The 18,149-nt window shown below is 31.5% G+C and overlaps 1 protein-coding gene across 1 annotated transcript; it reads left to right on the plus strand.

The window, feature by feature from the left end:
- Positions 1-2,851: 2,851 nt before the first annotated feature.
- Positions 2,852-17,222, plus strand: LOC134727126 (GTP-binding protein Rhes-like). The gene is made up of 2 exons (XM_063591507.1): positions 2,852-3,392; positions 16,677-17,222. Exons 1-2 carry the CDS (start codon positions 3,050-3,052, stop codon positions 17,216-17,218), a joined length of 885 nt encoding a protein of 294 aa, XP_063447577.1. The 5' UTR covers positions 2,852-3,049; the 3' UTR covers positions 17,219-17,222.
- The last annotated feature ends 927 nt before the right edge of the window (positions 17,223-18,149 follow it).

The following is an 18,149-nucleotide window of genomic DNA, read 5'->3' on the forward strand; positions in this document are numbered from 1 at the left end:
TTATTTTTCTTTGTACTTATTATTTGCATTGCAGGATGAAGTGTTATTTCCAATACATAGTTTGTATAAATTTTCAAAAAATTAAGTCCGGGTCCAGTATTGGGATACAGCTAGCGAATTTCATCCCCAAACATAAAAAATCAATTTTTATCAATTTTTATTAATTAATATTACAAAAAGGAAAACATGGCCAGGGATACCTGCTGAGGATATGCCTAGCTTCATATGACCTTAATCGAAACTCCCTTTATTTAATAAGGAACATAGACTAAGCCCTGTAATTCATTTCTAAGAAGACACACTTTATTTTTTAGTACAAATATATTATGATTTCTTTAAGGTTCATTAGAGCATCCACTTGATATATCAAATTTAAATGCATTTTGCATTTCAGAAGGATAAAATAAACAATTTTGCTGAAATGATAAATGTTGTGCTGTACATAACATTTATACATACATGTGCAAAGTACATAACATTAATACATACATGTGCAAATAAAATCAAGGGACTTGAAATCTGATGTGTATGCAGTAGTCTTTTGAGTCAAGACTTTTCACAGCGGTTACAGTAGCAGGTAAGTTGTTTCCAATAACTCACCGTTCGTGGATAGAAAGACTTAGTATGCCTTGGAAATCTGTCAGATGGTTTCAGTTTGTCACCAGCATCAATCTTTACTTCCTCATTTGATTTTTTTTATAAGAGGGTTAGTCTTGCGTTCTTTCTTCTCTCCTGTAGTATTGGTCATTTTAGTTTTTGCAGCATAGATTCAACTGATGATGTATAATTGTGGTATCTGTTTGTAACATACCTTGGTGATCTTCTTTGAATCATGTGTAGCCTATGCTTGTCTGTTTGTTGGTGATGATCCGTTACTGAACTTGCATATTCAACTGTTGGTCTTACTTTTAAAAAGCAGTATATGCCTTTTCCTTCAAGTTGATGTCGCTGTTTAATCTATTTAAATTTCGTTTTAGGAATCCTAGCTTCCTGACATCGAAAATATATCTGTAATTTTTAAACATAAAAACTTAATAATGTACAAAACTGACTTATAACGTGGTAGCCTTCTTTTCCGAAACAACAGAAACAACACACAAACCATAATATCCTGACACAGAACAAAAAAACATCAAAAAAGATAAGAATAAGTAAAGGCAAACTTTTTTAATTGATATATATAAACATTTTTGTGGTTAATATAACAGTATTTGTTGTAGTTTAAGCTCCTATCAGGAGTAATCTTTATTCGGAACACTCGAAGAAATAAAATATGAAAGATACCTGTATTGATTCATTGGGAACACTCGGAACACTATAGGAACGAATTGCCGATTTTTCAGGAAAACACGTCGCTCGATCAAAAGAGATACAAATATAATTATATTATTATTATTAAGTATGTCTGAAATGAAGTGGTAAAATAAGAAGATGTGGTATGATTGCCAATGAGAAAACTCTTCACAAGAGACAAAAGGACACAGAAATTAACAGCTACATCTCGCCATACGGTCTTCAACAATGAGAAAAATCTATATAACACATCTAAAAGCCTTGTTATGTAATGTGAAAGGTATATAAGCTAGACCTATGTACTGAAAATGGGATGATATGATTATAGTTGTATTTTTTTTTGTTCCTTTTCAAAATATATCACAATATTATCTTTATGTTTTTTTTTCTAAATCTCGAATGTAAAAGTCTTTACAAAAATTAACGATTATAGAGACGACTTTTCTTTTTTGGAACAAGATATTTCTTGTGCGTCTTTTTACGAAGTGTATATTTCCCAACTATGCACGTATCTGTAGTGATACATGTGACTGGTAATAATTAAGTAATTGGTTTCGTTACAACAAGTAACTAAAACATTTATGACTATTGTCATTTTTTGTTTACACAGATAACGGTAGGAAATTTGCATGTATCTGTTAAAGGTAATATTGTTTATTGAGACTGCTGGTGATGTCTTTACGCTAAATCGGATGAATGTATATTGACATATATTTTAATTTGAAAGCATAAGTCAAGTATGATTTGCTTTGAACTGGCTTTCCGTAACCTTAAAGCGTATGGTCTCGGAGGCAGCTGCACCAAGAAGCTGAACGATTATAGTACAATTGTTGCAGAAAAAATATTTGTACAAAAAGACAGCACATCATTGCATATGGAATAAGCAAAAACGTATTGTAAAACAATATTAAAACAAAACCAATAATAAATTCTTGACAAAATTACAAATGGAGTGATCGCCTAATCTTTCACGTTATAACCTTGTTTTTTCAATGCCTTAAAACTCGAAAAAACAATTGATCTGCCCTACTTTGGTGACTTCAGTCATTCCTTAGTAAACCGATTCGTAAATCTATAACATAAAGTACACGAGTACAACTGATCTAATAAGACAGCTAAATGGCTTCAGATTATTTTCACAAATAGGAAAATTATACCATGCTATGTCATGGGATAAAAACCGGTTGTCTTTATTTATACTGCCATGTTATCTGATAGATTAAATACTGGAGAATTGATATCTAACACAATTGAGGTCAGCTGTTAAGTACGGTTAACCTTTATTTTGTTCTTATCTCTGTATTGAAAAGCTTTGTAGAACACAAATGACAGTAATTTCACAGTGCCTGTTGAGTTGGAAACATTTTCCACTTTAACTAATTCAAACGTTTGACCAATAACAGACTGATAGCATGTCTGCTATTCTATAAATGACAAACCAATAACCTATTTATTTATAATTAACAAATACTACGATTTCATAAAGTCTGATTTTCTTATCATCCGCAGTATTGATCAAGAATCTTGCTTAATTCGTATGTGATTATGGAATTACCTGGTCAAATCAAAGCTTCTTCACATCCCAGTGACTAAACAGCAATTAGAAGCAGTTCTTCTAATTGGCGTAAAATCTTAGCTTTATATTAAAAGCAATTCTTAGCGTACATTGTAAGATTGTACATCGATCGGAGCAAGGTGTTGTATGCATTTACAGTGATTTAAATTTGAAATAATGCTGTTCATTAGAAGTTAAACAATGATGACATCGCTTTTGTTATGTGGTCGTTCTTGGAGATCACCTTCCGAATTGCAGGATGGATCCTGTATTTTAACGACTGGTAGCGTCATGGCAGATCAGGGAGAGAATATATCCCCGTCAAACTGTTACCGACTGGTGCTTTTAGGCTCTAGCAAAGTTGGTAAAACGTCTTTGGTTAACAGATTTTTGAAAAATAAATTTGAGGATGTGTATACACCAACTATTGAAGACTTTCATCGTAAAATATATCGTATCAAAGGACAATCATATCGTCTGGATGTATTAGACACGTCTGGTAACCACCCATTTCCCGCCATTAGAAGGCTCTCAATTATAACAGGCAAGTTTTTAATACTAGTTTGTAAATATGAAACACTTTAAAGCATTAACTGGGGATTTATTTTAACAAATACAGAGTTAAATTTAAAAAAATGCAATATCAATTACCATTAATTTTTCACATTTTCACATTAGTACAAATGTGTGAATACAATCATTTTATTGCAAACCAATGCCGTAACTGTGCAAATAAACTTATCGTACTTATCTGGTATCTTTGAGAACTTTAATGTGATAGAAAGCAAACTATCTCAATTTCATGTTGCCAGCCTTACAAATTGCTTTCACAAACCATGATTATTACAAAATGAAACGCAAAACTATAAACTTTTCAATTATTGTTAAATCATACAATAATTGTTATCAGATAGGAGCACTGACTTTAAGTTCAAAATTTGAAATCCGGAGAGATGCATTTCATCAAAAACCAAATATTGAAATCTCTAAATGTTCTATGAGTAATACAAAATGAAGTCAACTCACTTGAAAGGGATGTATTCAGTCTTTTAAATCGAAAAAGTATAACACGGACACAAGAGTCATTTATTATCGCTTTTGCATACTCACAAGATAAATCAGAATTACTATTGTTAAAATTCTTTTAAAGTGACGTTTGATAAGGACTTAAAATAGTAGGAATCAAGTGTCATACTATACTGCCTGGCACAACGTGTATTAATGTTCTGTAAATTACGATAACTTTCTAAAATTTTAATATGCTAGCTTACTCGGTAGCACTCTGATATATTTATGTTAAAAGAATCTGCGTCAAGCCACACTATGCAAATAAACATAAGTTGATTGGTCATTAGACATCTGTCGTCTAGAGTCCAAAAAACTAGACGTAAACAACTATTCAAGCTCCACATACGACCTTCAACCATGAGTTAAACGAATACTGTACAGAAAGCTATAAGGGGACCCTGCATGCCAAAATGTGATATCATTTAAAAGAGAAAAACAACAAACTGATCTATGCAATACACATTTTCTTCAACTAGATAAAGACACAGGGCGTTCCGACATACAACGAAAATTATATATAATTCATTACTCAAAAAGCGATGTTTTCTTTCCATTTTTACCAACGCTGTGTGATTTTCGACAACGTTTGAATACAGTCTGTCATGCTATGAACATACTTACATGTATTTGTTTCATATTTTTGTAGACAATATATAAGAATATTTGAAACTAATAAATTGCAAGGTCATTTTGTAGACAAAGATAAAGCACATTTTCAATTTCATGTTTGTGTTTCTTTGTATATAAATATGATGTCTATGATTGCACAAGATGTTTTTAGTTATGAAAAAATAGGATGCAGCGCTAAAAATTATAAAATATTAGAACTAAACCATTGTAAACTGAAATATACTAAAGTCGAAGTTTTTTGTATAGCCAAGAGGTCGAGTTGTCGAGGGGGCTGGACACGATGTAGGTGGTGTTGCCACGATGTCACATAAACAATCTAATTATAATTAGATTGTCACATAAAAAAAGGTTCGAATCCCGCTGAGGGAAAAAGAAAAATTTGCTAACGCAAATGAAGGTCTTTCTAAAAAACAAACATTGAAAATGCACTAAATATTCATATTAAATTTGAATAATCACTGCTTGTCTGTTCAGACATCAGATTGTACTGTAAGGTTTTCCTTAATTTCCAAAGGTTTCACAGTGAAATTTCGAACATTTTAAAACATATTGTTTTGTGCATGTATTGCGGCCGGATACTATATCTTTTTATGACTTCTGCTGTGATTTTTGTTATAATTGAGACAAAAGAAAAACAAAACAGAAATTCTTATTTCTTGTTATAAAACATTCGCTGTTAGTCGTGATTTAGATCGATATTTCATCCGTTGAATATTCTGTCTTACATCGTCCTTGAGTGAAATATTCTAGTAATATGAATATCTAATACTATTTGTAATCCGCACGACATAACCTTCATGAGGTTATATCTAAAAAAGGTTTCGAAAGCCAAATACATTAAAGGGACACCAGCTAGGAGATAAAGAAAATGAATAAATATTTTTGTTTGTTCAATCATCGAAAGCGAAATGGTGAAATAAAAATCTGCTTTAAAAAAAAGAGTTTGGTCAAAAGTTGTCAAAATAAGCAAAGAAACATCGCTAATGAATTATTCACTTTCAAGTTTATAATTCGACCTCATTAAATCCATATTCATGTGATTAGAACTTCAAATGAACCTAATAAGGAAGATAATGTCAACATTGAAAGTGAAAGAAAAGATAAACAATTTGGTTGACTGATTCGATCTAAATGAACTCATTGTTATACAGATAAAATAATTATTAACCTACTGTTTAAACCTATAAAATAAAATCAAACAGACCGAGAAAAATCCAATTACGCGAGTTCGCTATCTATGCTTATGTTTATATTGGGTTATATAACCGTCGGCAGTCTTCGGAAGGTCACCTCGATGATAAACTAGATGGCGTCTATACTAAAATATACATGAAATACTGTAGAAGATTGACGCACAATTCAGGAGCTGACAGTTCCCAAGCAACGTTACCATTCCAGCAATAGCAATACAAACTAGAATTGCCATTGTAAGCAATAGCAGATGTCACCCTTCCCCCTATTCCCACTAAGCGGCAGCCATTTAAAAAAATGTTTAACAGTGAATACGCAAATAAACATGGCTATACACCTTTCTTTATTGTTTTTAGTTCATTTAGAGCATTTTGAAACCAATCTCATTTCTGCCGTTTCCATGGCAACGGCAGCCATTTTGAAACTTTCAAAGTCACAAGTCTCATATATTCTTGCCAGTTAACAATACAATCAAGTTTCATAAAGTTCAAAGCATTTTGAAATGTTTTGACATTAATCCAGTTTCCATGGCAACGGTGGTCTTTTTGGAAATTCCAACATCAAAGTCTCATCCAGACTTACCAGTCTACAATCATATAAAGTTTCATCAATTTTGGAGCATTTTGAATTTTTTGAAATTTTTGAAATTTGTGATAGTTCCTATGGCAACAGAGACCATTCCCAACATTAAATGGCATAAACCACATTGGTTCATGGGAGGGACCATACCATCACAATTTCGATCAATTTGACCCACCATTTTAAGAAAGTAAATGCCACTTCAAGGTTTTTGGATCATTTTGACCTGTTTTGCATTGCTTCCATGGTTACGGCAGACATTTTCGAAATTCCAACGCCAAATTCCACATCTACCAATGTTGCTTATCGTTACTATGGAGTTAAAAAAAATTGAGCATTTTGATATTTTTAAATTTTTTAGTGTAGTTTCCATGGCAATATAGTAGTTCCAATGATTGGCAAAAATCATCCAAAAACCATTATATGCCGGGCACCTACATTTTTATTAAAATATAATGAATCTAAGTTTAATTATGTCCAAATAATTTACCAAAACCAAAAACTGAATTTTTTCACAATTGTTCCGTTTCCATGGTAACGGCAGCCATTTTTTAATGATCTTTAGACCTACTGCAACCCGAAATTTTGTGTTCCTCATACTTATCATTCATTAAGATTGGTTCCATTGGTTCCGAGAAAACTGACGGACAAAATAGGTGGAAGTATAATAATAATGATTCAGAAAAAAGAAACAGAGGAAAAACAATAAGTCACCCGACGTTGGCGATCGGGTGACATGAATTACAATGCGCATCACAATGTAGTAAATGCGTGCACTTTTGCCGAGTGTGCACTTAAGGAAAACGAACTAAGAAGGCAAATACCAGTTGTGAGATTCATAATTAAAAGAGTAAAAAATAAAGTAATGAAATTGGTTAATGCTAACTTTACTAAAGTAAAAATTAGTTACACATTTAAACATGGAAATAAAGAAAGGCACAGTCTTAAAAGAAAATTACCACTCCTGTCAAATTCAAGCTCACCGATTTGACTCAGATTCTTATATTTAATTTATAGCATACTATAACGTAATTACAAATTATTGAAAGTCTAAAATAACCAACTTGCAACGCACGCGGTACGGGCTCGATCATTTGGTGTGTATTTTAGTCTAGACGCTATATCAATAACCATCGAGGCATACCTGCCGATGGTATTTTAACCCGATATAAACATAAGTATGAATAGATAGCGAACTCGTGCAAGTGGACTTTTCTAGGTCTGTTTGATTTCATATATATGGTTAAATATCTGTGTTAATCATCGTTTTACCAGTATGATAATGAGATTTTGTTAATCGAATTAGTACTTTTCAACCTTTTAACAAGTTTTAAGGAGTTCATATGTATAACCGTAGAAGGACAATCATTTCCTAGTGTTTTCATAAATGCGAATTAAATAATTTCTCAGATTCCAATCTAAACAAAAAAACGATCAGCGCTTATTTCATGTCTTAATACATGTTATATAATAACTCTGGGTATTATTTATTTAACAATATTGTGCCAAGGATCGATAAAAAGAATCAGTTTACAACTTGTATCAGCTATAACCAGCCACAACCAGTATTTATTATTTCAGCAGAGGCTACTATTAATAAGTAATTGTTTCTCAATATTGTTAAACAAGTAGTTAGAAATTATCAAACATTTATAGTCAAGATGTTATGTCTGATATGGTAATGTTTTTGATTTGTCTGTTGTATTAGATTTTTGATGAGTCATTTGAGTTCTAGATGTCGGTGACCAGAAAACAGTTAAAACTCTGATTTTCAACTTTGTGTACTGAACGTCAACTCTGTGGTTAATTAAGTCAAGTCGAAATGTATTATTTCACTGTCAGTACCGTTTTTGATTTTCAGTACTTAGTATTTGGAATTCAGAAATTGATAAAAAAAAATAAAAACATAAACAAGAAAAAGTTTTTTTGACAACAAGTCTAATGTAGTCAGAATAAGGAAAAACTGACTTTAAAAACACACACCAAAAAGCCCGCTCCCTTGGTTGAACTGATCAGCATGACAATGATATCAGTTTACATCTAGGCATCAAATGCATTTATTGTTGAGACGTCAGTAACAGTCAGAGAAAAATATGACCCTGTGCAATGTCAAGATTCAGGTATAAAAAAAACCAAAAAAAACAAACAACAACAACAGCAGAAGGTCACCAACAGGTCTTCAATGAAGCGAATACCAATAACAAACTATTCAACGATCTAATTATAGTGCTTAATTGGTAACCTTTTAGAATAAGTTTATTAAAGGATCGATAAGTTTACCTGGATCGTATCTAAATTTCCAGCCTCGATAAACAATAAGAAAATATATTTAATAAAGGAAATGTTAGGAGTATATAGAGAATTCCACGCTTAAGGATTCAAGTCAGCAAATTTGTGAAATGTTGGTAAAGCGGAAGAGGTATCATAGTTTGTCTCCTTGTGACCGTCATCGAAAAGAAGAATCTATCAAATAATAACCAATGTTCAAAATATATTTTAAAACTAAGTTGAAACTATTTTAATTGTTTATTATTGGCAATTTCCAATTTATGGTTCTTGTCATATGTCCTCCTTTTATGCTAAAGTCGATATCTATCAAAATGTACAACTTTATCTAATCCTTGTCGACAAACTTGCAAATGATACATCGTAAACGTCGGTTTTCAATTTGCTTCTGCTTCAACACATGCTACACATATTGTGCATCATTTAATGACACGAATTTCAATTACAGAATTTGTTCCTGCATTTAAAAAAAAAGGCCTCAACCTAAACAATTTAAATTTAATGAAAATATCTTTTCAATCAAGACTTCAATCAGCCAATATTTCAAGTGCACATGTTTACCGATATTTCAAGACGAAGACTTTTATATTAAGCGAGGCGATGATCTCATGTTGAACATGAATCTATTCTAATTTACATCCAATGGTCTTATTCACCACAAAGGAGACGCATAGACAGTCAAGAAAGATCTTTTATTCAAATAATGTTTTTTTTCTAATTTAGAATTCCTGCGTGTATACAAAATATGAAGAAAAATATATAAAAAGTTAACATTTCACATTTCTAAGCTCATTGTAGCATTTATTTTGAATTATATTCTTGCGACAAAATGATGATTGATTTACAAAGTATTCTGTTTGTCTCCACTGTCAAAGACTGGTGATTGTTGATTGAAGTGATTATTTTTAATTTTATCAATAATGTTACATCTGGATGGCTGATCTGAGGACAACATAAATAATTTCAACACTTTAAACGTTTCAAGATTTGTTGACATATCCAAAATGTATAAACCATGAATATAATGAATAAGATATAGTATACGCCATTAATCGGACAGTATATTTTTTTCTATATCTTTGTTTCGAATATGGAATAATGTTATTATTTCGTTCGTACTGTCGAGCGGCTTTATTAAAGCAAAAGTACGGTTCATGTAGCTAGCTGTAGCATATACCAAACACATTTTAACCTTGATATCTAAGTTATGTGACGTCTTTTATTTCCTTGAGCTCATCTTTTAAATTTGTTGATTTCTGTTTGTCCAATAGGGATTAAAGATATTAAAAGGTATAAAAGAAACTTCATAAACAGACAATATGTCTAATAAGGTATTGTGAGACAGACAGTCAAAAGATTAAGAACGATCAATAATTCTCCGAAAATAAACTAATTTTACGAAGAGTTTCATGTCAGTCTCTCAGCACTATTAGAAGATTGGTATGACATTCAGTTGGTAAATGTTACTTCTTATTCAATAACTTTTAAAAAGGCAGACATCTGCTATATGTCGTTTGGGTTTTGATGCATTACTGTCTCATCTTATATTAAATACATATATATTATTCGTCTAAACAGCAATGTTAGGTCTGTAAATTTGATTTTGCAAATATTTTGTTCTTCATTCGCTGGGATTTAAACTCATGATACTGAGAGAGATATATTATTATATATACAGAACATACATAGCCATGTATCACCCCTTCACTGCTGGTGATCCGACGGATAAATCTATTGTAGAGTTGTCACCGGTTCAGACGAACATATATTAATATAATTATTTCTGTTACTGTATCTTGCATTAATTTGTAGGATCCTTTACAATAGATTTTTTAGCTGATCTGTAACAATTCCGTCATCATGCTTTATATATCATGTACTGTATCACGACGCTAGATTAAAACTGATGATTTGTGATTTGTATAAAAGTCCAGGTGGTCGAGTCGTCAAGCGCGTCGGAAACAGTGCATGCGCTTTTTGTGTTTGGTATTTTTATATATATCAGTACGTCTGAACCAGTTACCAATCTACAACAGATTTATTCATCGGATCACCGGCTGTGATAGTGATACAATGCTGACAATAAATTTTGTATATATATGTTCCGGACCATATGAGTATTTGGACCATACGCGTATGGTCCGACCGTACGCGTATGGTCGGACCATATGAGTATAATACTCGTTTGGTTATTAACGGGCCGGACCATATGAGTATTTGGACCATATAGGTATATATATTTTTTTCAAATTACATTATAAACGTTTCAATAGTACAAAAACTTTATCTAAAAAAACAGTGATGGTTTAAAACATGACAATTTTTGTAATTTTATAATAAAAAAAAATACGTAAAATTTAATATTGATGCCATAGTTAGTTTTCATCGCTAGTTACATTCCTGCATTTAGGTTTGGATGAGATTCACTTCCACACGGTATCATAGCTTTTTTGCATTTGCAAGAAATTTGTGCACGATCTTTTTCATTTACACATTTTGTTTGCGAGTGAAAAACAAGCCTTTCTTGCAGCTGCGTTCAGTGATACCGAGGTCTTTGGCAATTCTGATGTCTACGGTGGTTTTAAGAAGCTCTAGATCTCAAATATCGGAAAATGACTGCAATACACCATCTTCACAACACAACTTAAATAAATTAATAGTATGCTACTTTCCAGTGACTTCTTATGTAACAGTTCATTAAGAAATTTTTGGAATTTAATTTTTAAGTCGACATATTGCCATTACTCGTAATAACAAATCGGTAATGACCATCGGTATAAAATGTGTTTACTTTAACAATTAAGTAAAATTAAGTAACTATGTGAAACTTTTTATTATTATTTAGCTTTATCTTTTTATTATAATATAATGATAAAATTACCTTTATGATAGCGTATTTTGAATGAACGGTCATACCATATGAAGAGTTTAGAAGTATGAAAAGTAAACTGTAACAGAGTGTTAATTACCCCGACCATACGCGTATGGTCCGACCATACGCGTATGGTCGGACCATATGAGTATATACCCATATGGTCATGACCATACGCGTATGGTCCAAATACTCATATGGTCCGGAACATATACAAGTCTTCTAAACATTGGTCTAACAATGTTAGATCTGTATATTAATTTTTTAAATATCCACATCTGATTCACGCTACCTCTAGAATAGGCAGTTTCACAATAACTTTGAAGCCCGTCTTTGATGGCTGATAAAATGGATGATAATAAATTAGAAAGAGGTTTCGTGGAGCACTTGGAAAACCCAGCAATATTCCGTTGTTTTTAAGGACACTTGTGTAGTTTAGGTATCAAATACAGTGATGGAAGATCCAGTTCTTCATCTTTGATTGAAATTACAAAGGAACATATTACAGACCTATAATTATCCAGGATGAACTGCTCTCAATGTTTAAATCTGAAAATTTAAAAAATAATTCCATGATAAACAATATAGGTTGAAAGTATATCGGACAAAAATCCAAAGAAATACTAGGAAACAGCCAAAAGTAAAATCCCCCAAAAATTGAACTCCGAGGAAAATTCAAAACGGATTGTCCCTAATCAAATGGCAAAATTAAATGCACAAACAAATGGTGAACAACTGTCATCTTCATGACTTGTTAATTTGTGGATTAAACCTTGCTTTATAGCTAGCTAAACCTCTCACTTGCATATAGGACAGTCGCATCAAATTCCATTATATTCTTCACGATGCTTGGACAAAGCAAACAGACATAATAGGTAAAAATGTTAAAAATACAGCAGTCAACGTTGTGCTATAATTTAATCGCTGAGAAAAAAAATATGCATAAAAGACGAACTTATATCGTTGTTCTGCGTTGATCGTGGTAAACGATGAAATAAACATCTCACAGATGGAAGTAATATTAACATGACCCTAGTGTCAACATAGCGGTACTTTTTGACATTCCTTGACAACCACTATATATGTTATTGAAATAACATATCCAGGAGTAATCAATACATTGAATATAAACATAGGGAAATCTTCTTACAAATTAATAGTATACATATAAGTTTGTTAGATTTGTATTCCACAGGGAATATCTGTCATATTGGATCGTGCGGAATCTCTTCCAACTTTCAATTTATAGCCAAGTATAAATATTTTAATGACTACATTTATAACTGATTAAATTTAATTTACTAGAAAGTCAGGCATATCGAAATAAAGGCAACAGTAGTATACCGCTGTTCAAAACTCAAAAATCCATGGACAAAAAACAAAATCTGGGTAACAAACTGAAACCGATGGAACGCATTAGATAAACAACATACCCAGCATATTTTCAAAAAGTTTTTTTTTTAAAACTATTTTAGTAATAGATACACTTTATTGCTATCCTTTTGTATTTGTATGCTTGTTTATTAATACTACAATCAGCTACAGATGTATATTTCTGTTAATAAATGAGAATTAGTAATTAACAAAATTAACAAAAAATATCTTTCTGTATCAGTGATAGCTTATTATTTAAAAAAAATGGTAAAATCTTAATAAGAATGGTTCACATATATATCACTATATTAGTAAACAATTCGTGTGTATGTATGTTCTTCGAAGAAAGAATAAAGTACGAAGATTCTATTTCATTGGAAATGTAACTTATTTCGTAATTGAGTGATCAGAAACTTACTGAAAATTCATGGTTTTCGGTAATTTTATAAAATAACATGATAAGAATTGTAATGGAGTCAAAAGATATTGGATTGAAGGGAAATATGTTTGAAGATTGAAATTTAGTTTCACTGTTCTATAATATATAATCATAATACAATCCTCGATACTGTTTTGAAACATAAGGAATCTTGAATTTAATTACATCCTGTAAAGTTATAAATGACTCTCAATTTTGTATCTATCTGAAGAAAGAGCCAAAGATATAATAGTTTTCTTTATTTGAAATGAACACACACCCGCACGACATTTCCAATTATAAGGATGAATATATCATGTTCTTCCAATTTGAGGGTTTTCATTTCCTGTCGTTATTTAAATCAGGGTATACTGTTTGATACATTCCAACCAGTAATAGCGTCGTGATCTTATTATTTCAGAGTCATTTTTATTTCTAAAGTTTTGATGTGGGCATAGTAATGAGTTTCAATACTTGATCTTTCTAAAAAATCTAGTACCTTTTCAATTGAATGTTTCTGAATATGTTTTAGTATCAGAAAGTATACCGGAGGAATATTTATATTCCACTTGACTAAATTTATTTTTCTTTCGTGGTTTGGAAGCATTGTTTTGTTCCCGCGTTTAAACAGAAATAACACAATAATTGGGGTTAACATTGTATCGTTTTGAACCGAAAAAAGTCTTTGAAAAATATAATCCTTATACATATTTTTTTCTTCTTGACAAGACTGAAAAGGTATAATTTGAATCAATGGCCATGTTGTCGACGGAGGTAGTTCTCCAATCGGATTTGTTTTCTCTCAATCTCGCAATGATCTTCAAATTGATATTTTGACTTTTGAATACCGGTTTACTACTGTTGCCTTTATTTGCTTTTCTTTCTTATTATATATATATATCTTAAGTATTTAATCTTCCACTGATTCCCTCAACATGTTTCATTTTGTTTGTTTCATTTAGAACTAATTGTCTTAATATTCTATAAGTACTGGACTCATACTCTTTTAAAAAAAGAACAACCCAACCAAAGAGCAGAAAGAAAAAAAAGACCACCAATGGGTCTTCAACAGTACGAGAAAATTTAGCTTGCCCCTTAATCGACCTAAACTATGAAGTTTTAATCTTGCACTCATTCTCCTGACATAATGGCCATACACTCAATCGTACACTATACGGATAGCTGACATTCTAACATCATTAACTGGTGTTAGAATGTCATTGTACAATTCAATTAATTGTTCTAGAGACAATATAAAAAGAGCCGTATAACATCAAGCTTTCCCATCTTTTACTCTAACTCTCACTTTGCTTTTATGGTTTGATGAGTTAACGACAAACCAGCCGTACACTCAATTTGTAATCTTACCACTATTTCAGCCTTTAATTTTTGATTTTGATTTGTTTTTTTCGAAACAGATTAATGAGATTTAAGCATCGGTAAATTACTATTGCTTCTTATATACACTAATCTAAAACTACTACTGCACTTACAGTTTAATCATCATTTTTCATTTTTAGAAGTCTTTAATCTGCTCACAACATGATCATGAATACAATATTTAAAACTTAAAGCCTAAATCTTCTGAGTATAATATAAAATTGTCCTCTTATACCCATGTCATAATTCTGTTGACAATTTGGGCATCCAAGTTTTTACAAAGACCTAACTTGATAACGTTTTCAAAATTATTTACTAGTTGCAAAAGTTTACTTAGCGTTCCGGAGCAATTGAGATCCCCCAGATCACTGCTGCTCAGTATTACATTTGCTATGTAATATTCTGTGGAAACGTTTGTCTTTTCTGTGCTTTTCGTACTTCGCCACGGCGAAGTCAGTTTTTCCCGACTGATGAGTTTTTACATAACGCTTGCAACATAAAGGTTTGATTTGCTTGCTTGCTTTCTTTGTTTGTATATTAAGATTGACAGCTGCAAACAATATAAGTAGACGAAGTTTAACCTGTTTATAGGTAAGTTTGATTATTTGATAATGTCCAATCAAATTTGAATACAATGTATATACTTTTAACTCCACCTATTTATATTGTATTTAGTTGTCAATCTTAATTACAGTGCTAGAGCAAACATACATTCAAAACAAGCAAGTCAACCAAACCTTTAATTTGAAAGCATTAAGGTAGCTGTTATGTTCCCTTGATATTTTCTGTAAACTAGTATGTAACTTATAATCCTTCAATTAACATGCTGCAACATACTTCTAGCATGTATCTTAACATTTATCTTATAATCTTTCAATTAACATGTTGCAGCATACTTCTAGCATGTATCTTAACATTTTACTTATAATCTTTCAATTTACATGTTGCAGCATACTTCTAGCATGTATCTTAACATTTTACTTATACTCTTTCAATTAACATGTTGCAGCATACTTCTAGCATGTATCTTAACATTTTACTTATAATCTTTCAATTAACATGTTGCAGCATACTTCTAGCATGTATCTTAATATCTAACTTATAATCTTTCAATTAACATGTTGCAGCATACTTCCAACATGTATCTTAATATCTAACTTATAATCTTTCAATTAACATGTTGCAGCATACTTCTAGCATGTATCTTAATATCTAACTTATAATCTTTCAATTAACATGTTGCAGCATACTTCCAACATGTATCTTAACATTAATAGTCTGTCTGTTCTGCATGGTGATTTTTGATTAGATTATTAAGATCAAATGAAGAAAGTTAATGAAAGTGTCAGTGAAAGTTGAAATAACGGTCGTCGAACAAAAGTATGGATGTACCAATTGTGAAATTCATTATTTCTGTAGAAAGTCATCAAGCAGACGACAGACACAGCTACCATTACTAACCAAACCTGTGTCTTCATTAGTATGTTATATTATTTTGAGTACAACTCCTATGACAATTGTACTTTATCTTGTCTGAAGAACCAATGATTAAGCAGACATGGATGTCAGTTTTTGAGTTCACTTAAGTTCATCGCTATCTTGATTGATTTAGATGTCACAGATTTCAGAAGACAGTAATGGCAATATAATATTACGCTGTCAAATTCTATACTTATTTTGTTGTCGTTATTTTCTTGAACTTACAATTCCATGTGCTGCCAGTTGAGTAAGGTCTTAACTGAGTTAATAACATAGACTGGGAGATGCCAACTAGTTCTATATTTGTTTACAATTTCCGTTTGTATTAAGACAGATGTCATTTGAAGATTGTTTCTTTTATTTTGGCATGCTTTTGCTGTGTTATTATGTTTCAAATTTAGTTTGGTAATATAAAATTACATTAAAATTCCAAGAAAAATAAACGGAATTAATTTTTTCTTTGAATTCAAATTTGACTATCATTTTCTAGCAATGCATTTGATAATGGTTTAATTTATTTTGTAATATTTTATTCTCTTTTTCTTTTTCAGGTGATATCTTCTTATTGATGTACGACATTTGCGACAGAGAATCATTCAACGAAGTTACGAGACTTTGTCAACAGATATATGAGATCAAAGGACAATGTAGAACCCGGATTGCACCTAAAATATGCATTCCAATGGTAATTATCGGAAACAAATGTGATCGAGAAAAACATCGTGAAATAGACTCATCTGAAGGAGAAGAACTTGCTCGACAGTATACTAATGTCAGTTTCACAGAAACATCAGCAAAGAAGAATGTCAACGTCGAAGATGCGTTCATAAGGTTGTTTACCTTAGCAAAAATGCCCGCCGAGATGAGCCCTTCTTTACACAGAAAAGTGCATCCGGGTGTTATCGATGATGAAACCACAAGTAGAAAGAGCCTTTCAATTCGTCGTCGTCTGTCTGAGGCTTGTGGAACAATTGCGCCAAATGCTCGAAGGCCAAGCATACGAACTGATCTACTTACAGCGCAAATGCGAGGTAGCACATCAAGATCTCTCATTGAGACTAATACTGGAAATTCTAAATGCACCATTCAGTAAACTGGTTATCTATATTGTGTAATTTGTTGCCTTATTAATGGGTTTGATAATCTGTTGTTTAAGAAATCTCAAATTTAAAAAAAAATGAAATTTATAATTTTTTATAATCACCCAATTGTAAGTATTGATACGAATCCGTTGTCATCAGTTACCTAATTGGCGATCGACACATTAATGTTTTGGTAAATTGTGCCTGTCAGTCTTGTAATGTTTTTGTGGTTTCTTGTGTTGATATTATTTCCGGTAAGGCTTCATAAACTGAAGGCTTCTCTGGATTTTTATAAAAAAGATTGTGAGACATAGTCTGCATCATATACTGAAATATGCATATCCTATAACGTAGTCTGAAAGTGCTAAGACAATTTGTATATTAGTTTACTAGAAAAAAGGAAGTTAAAAATTAGGTTTGTAAAACTGTACCAAAGATATAAATCAAAGCTGCCAATGACAAACTCGAAATACAAAGATCGAATTATCTAATAGCTTCAAAGTTAAACATCTAATATCTATGGAAATTGCCTTGTCAATTTTCTGTTTCCTTAGAATCGATCTCTAAAGGACATAATATACAGAACGACTATGTTCTACCTAATAAGATGGAATAACTTATTTATGTACATATTCTTCAAGGACATTTATCACTAACGTGTATAACATATCAGAACATATTCAACAGAAAGTTTGCATAAACTGAGTTAAACTTTTTTTTTTAAATTTAAAACAGACGGAAGCAGAAACATAAATGTAATTATATGTAAGTGCTTGTCCATAGCCGCTTAAAAGCCTACTTTTAAACAGTAAAGCTTTCACTGTTTTCCTGTTAAATTATTTTGAGTCTGTTGATACTAAATAATTTAAAAGTCTATCTTTGTCTTCTATCTTACACAAAATAACTAAGATTGACATTTTACCCCCAACATAGAAATCGAAA

The sequence above is a fragment of the Mytilus trossulus genome, chromosome 7 (genome assembly GCF_036588685.1).
Source record: "Mytilus trossulus isolate FHL-02 chromosome 7, PNRI_Mtr1.1.1.hap1, whole genome shotgun sequence".
Classification (NCBI taxonomy): domain Eukaryota; kingdom Metazoa; phylum Mollusca; class Bivalvia; order Mytilida; family Mytilidae; genus Mytilus; species Mytilus trossulus.

What these genes read in the sequence shown, in the direction of transcription:
- LOC134727126 (XM_063591507.1), top strand. Translation starts at nt 3,050, where the DNA reads ATGATGACATCGCTTTTGTTATGTGGTCGTTCTTGGAGATCACCTTCC. An exon ending in AAGGCTCTCAATTATAACAG is followed by an intron (nt 3,393 to 16,676) that starts GCAAGTTTTTAA and finishes TTTCTTTTTCAG; the next exon opens with GTGATATCTTCTTATTGATG.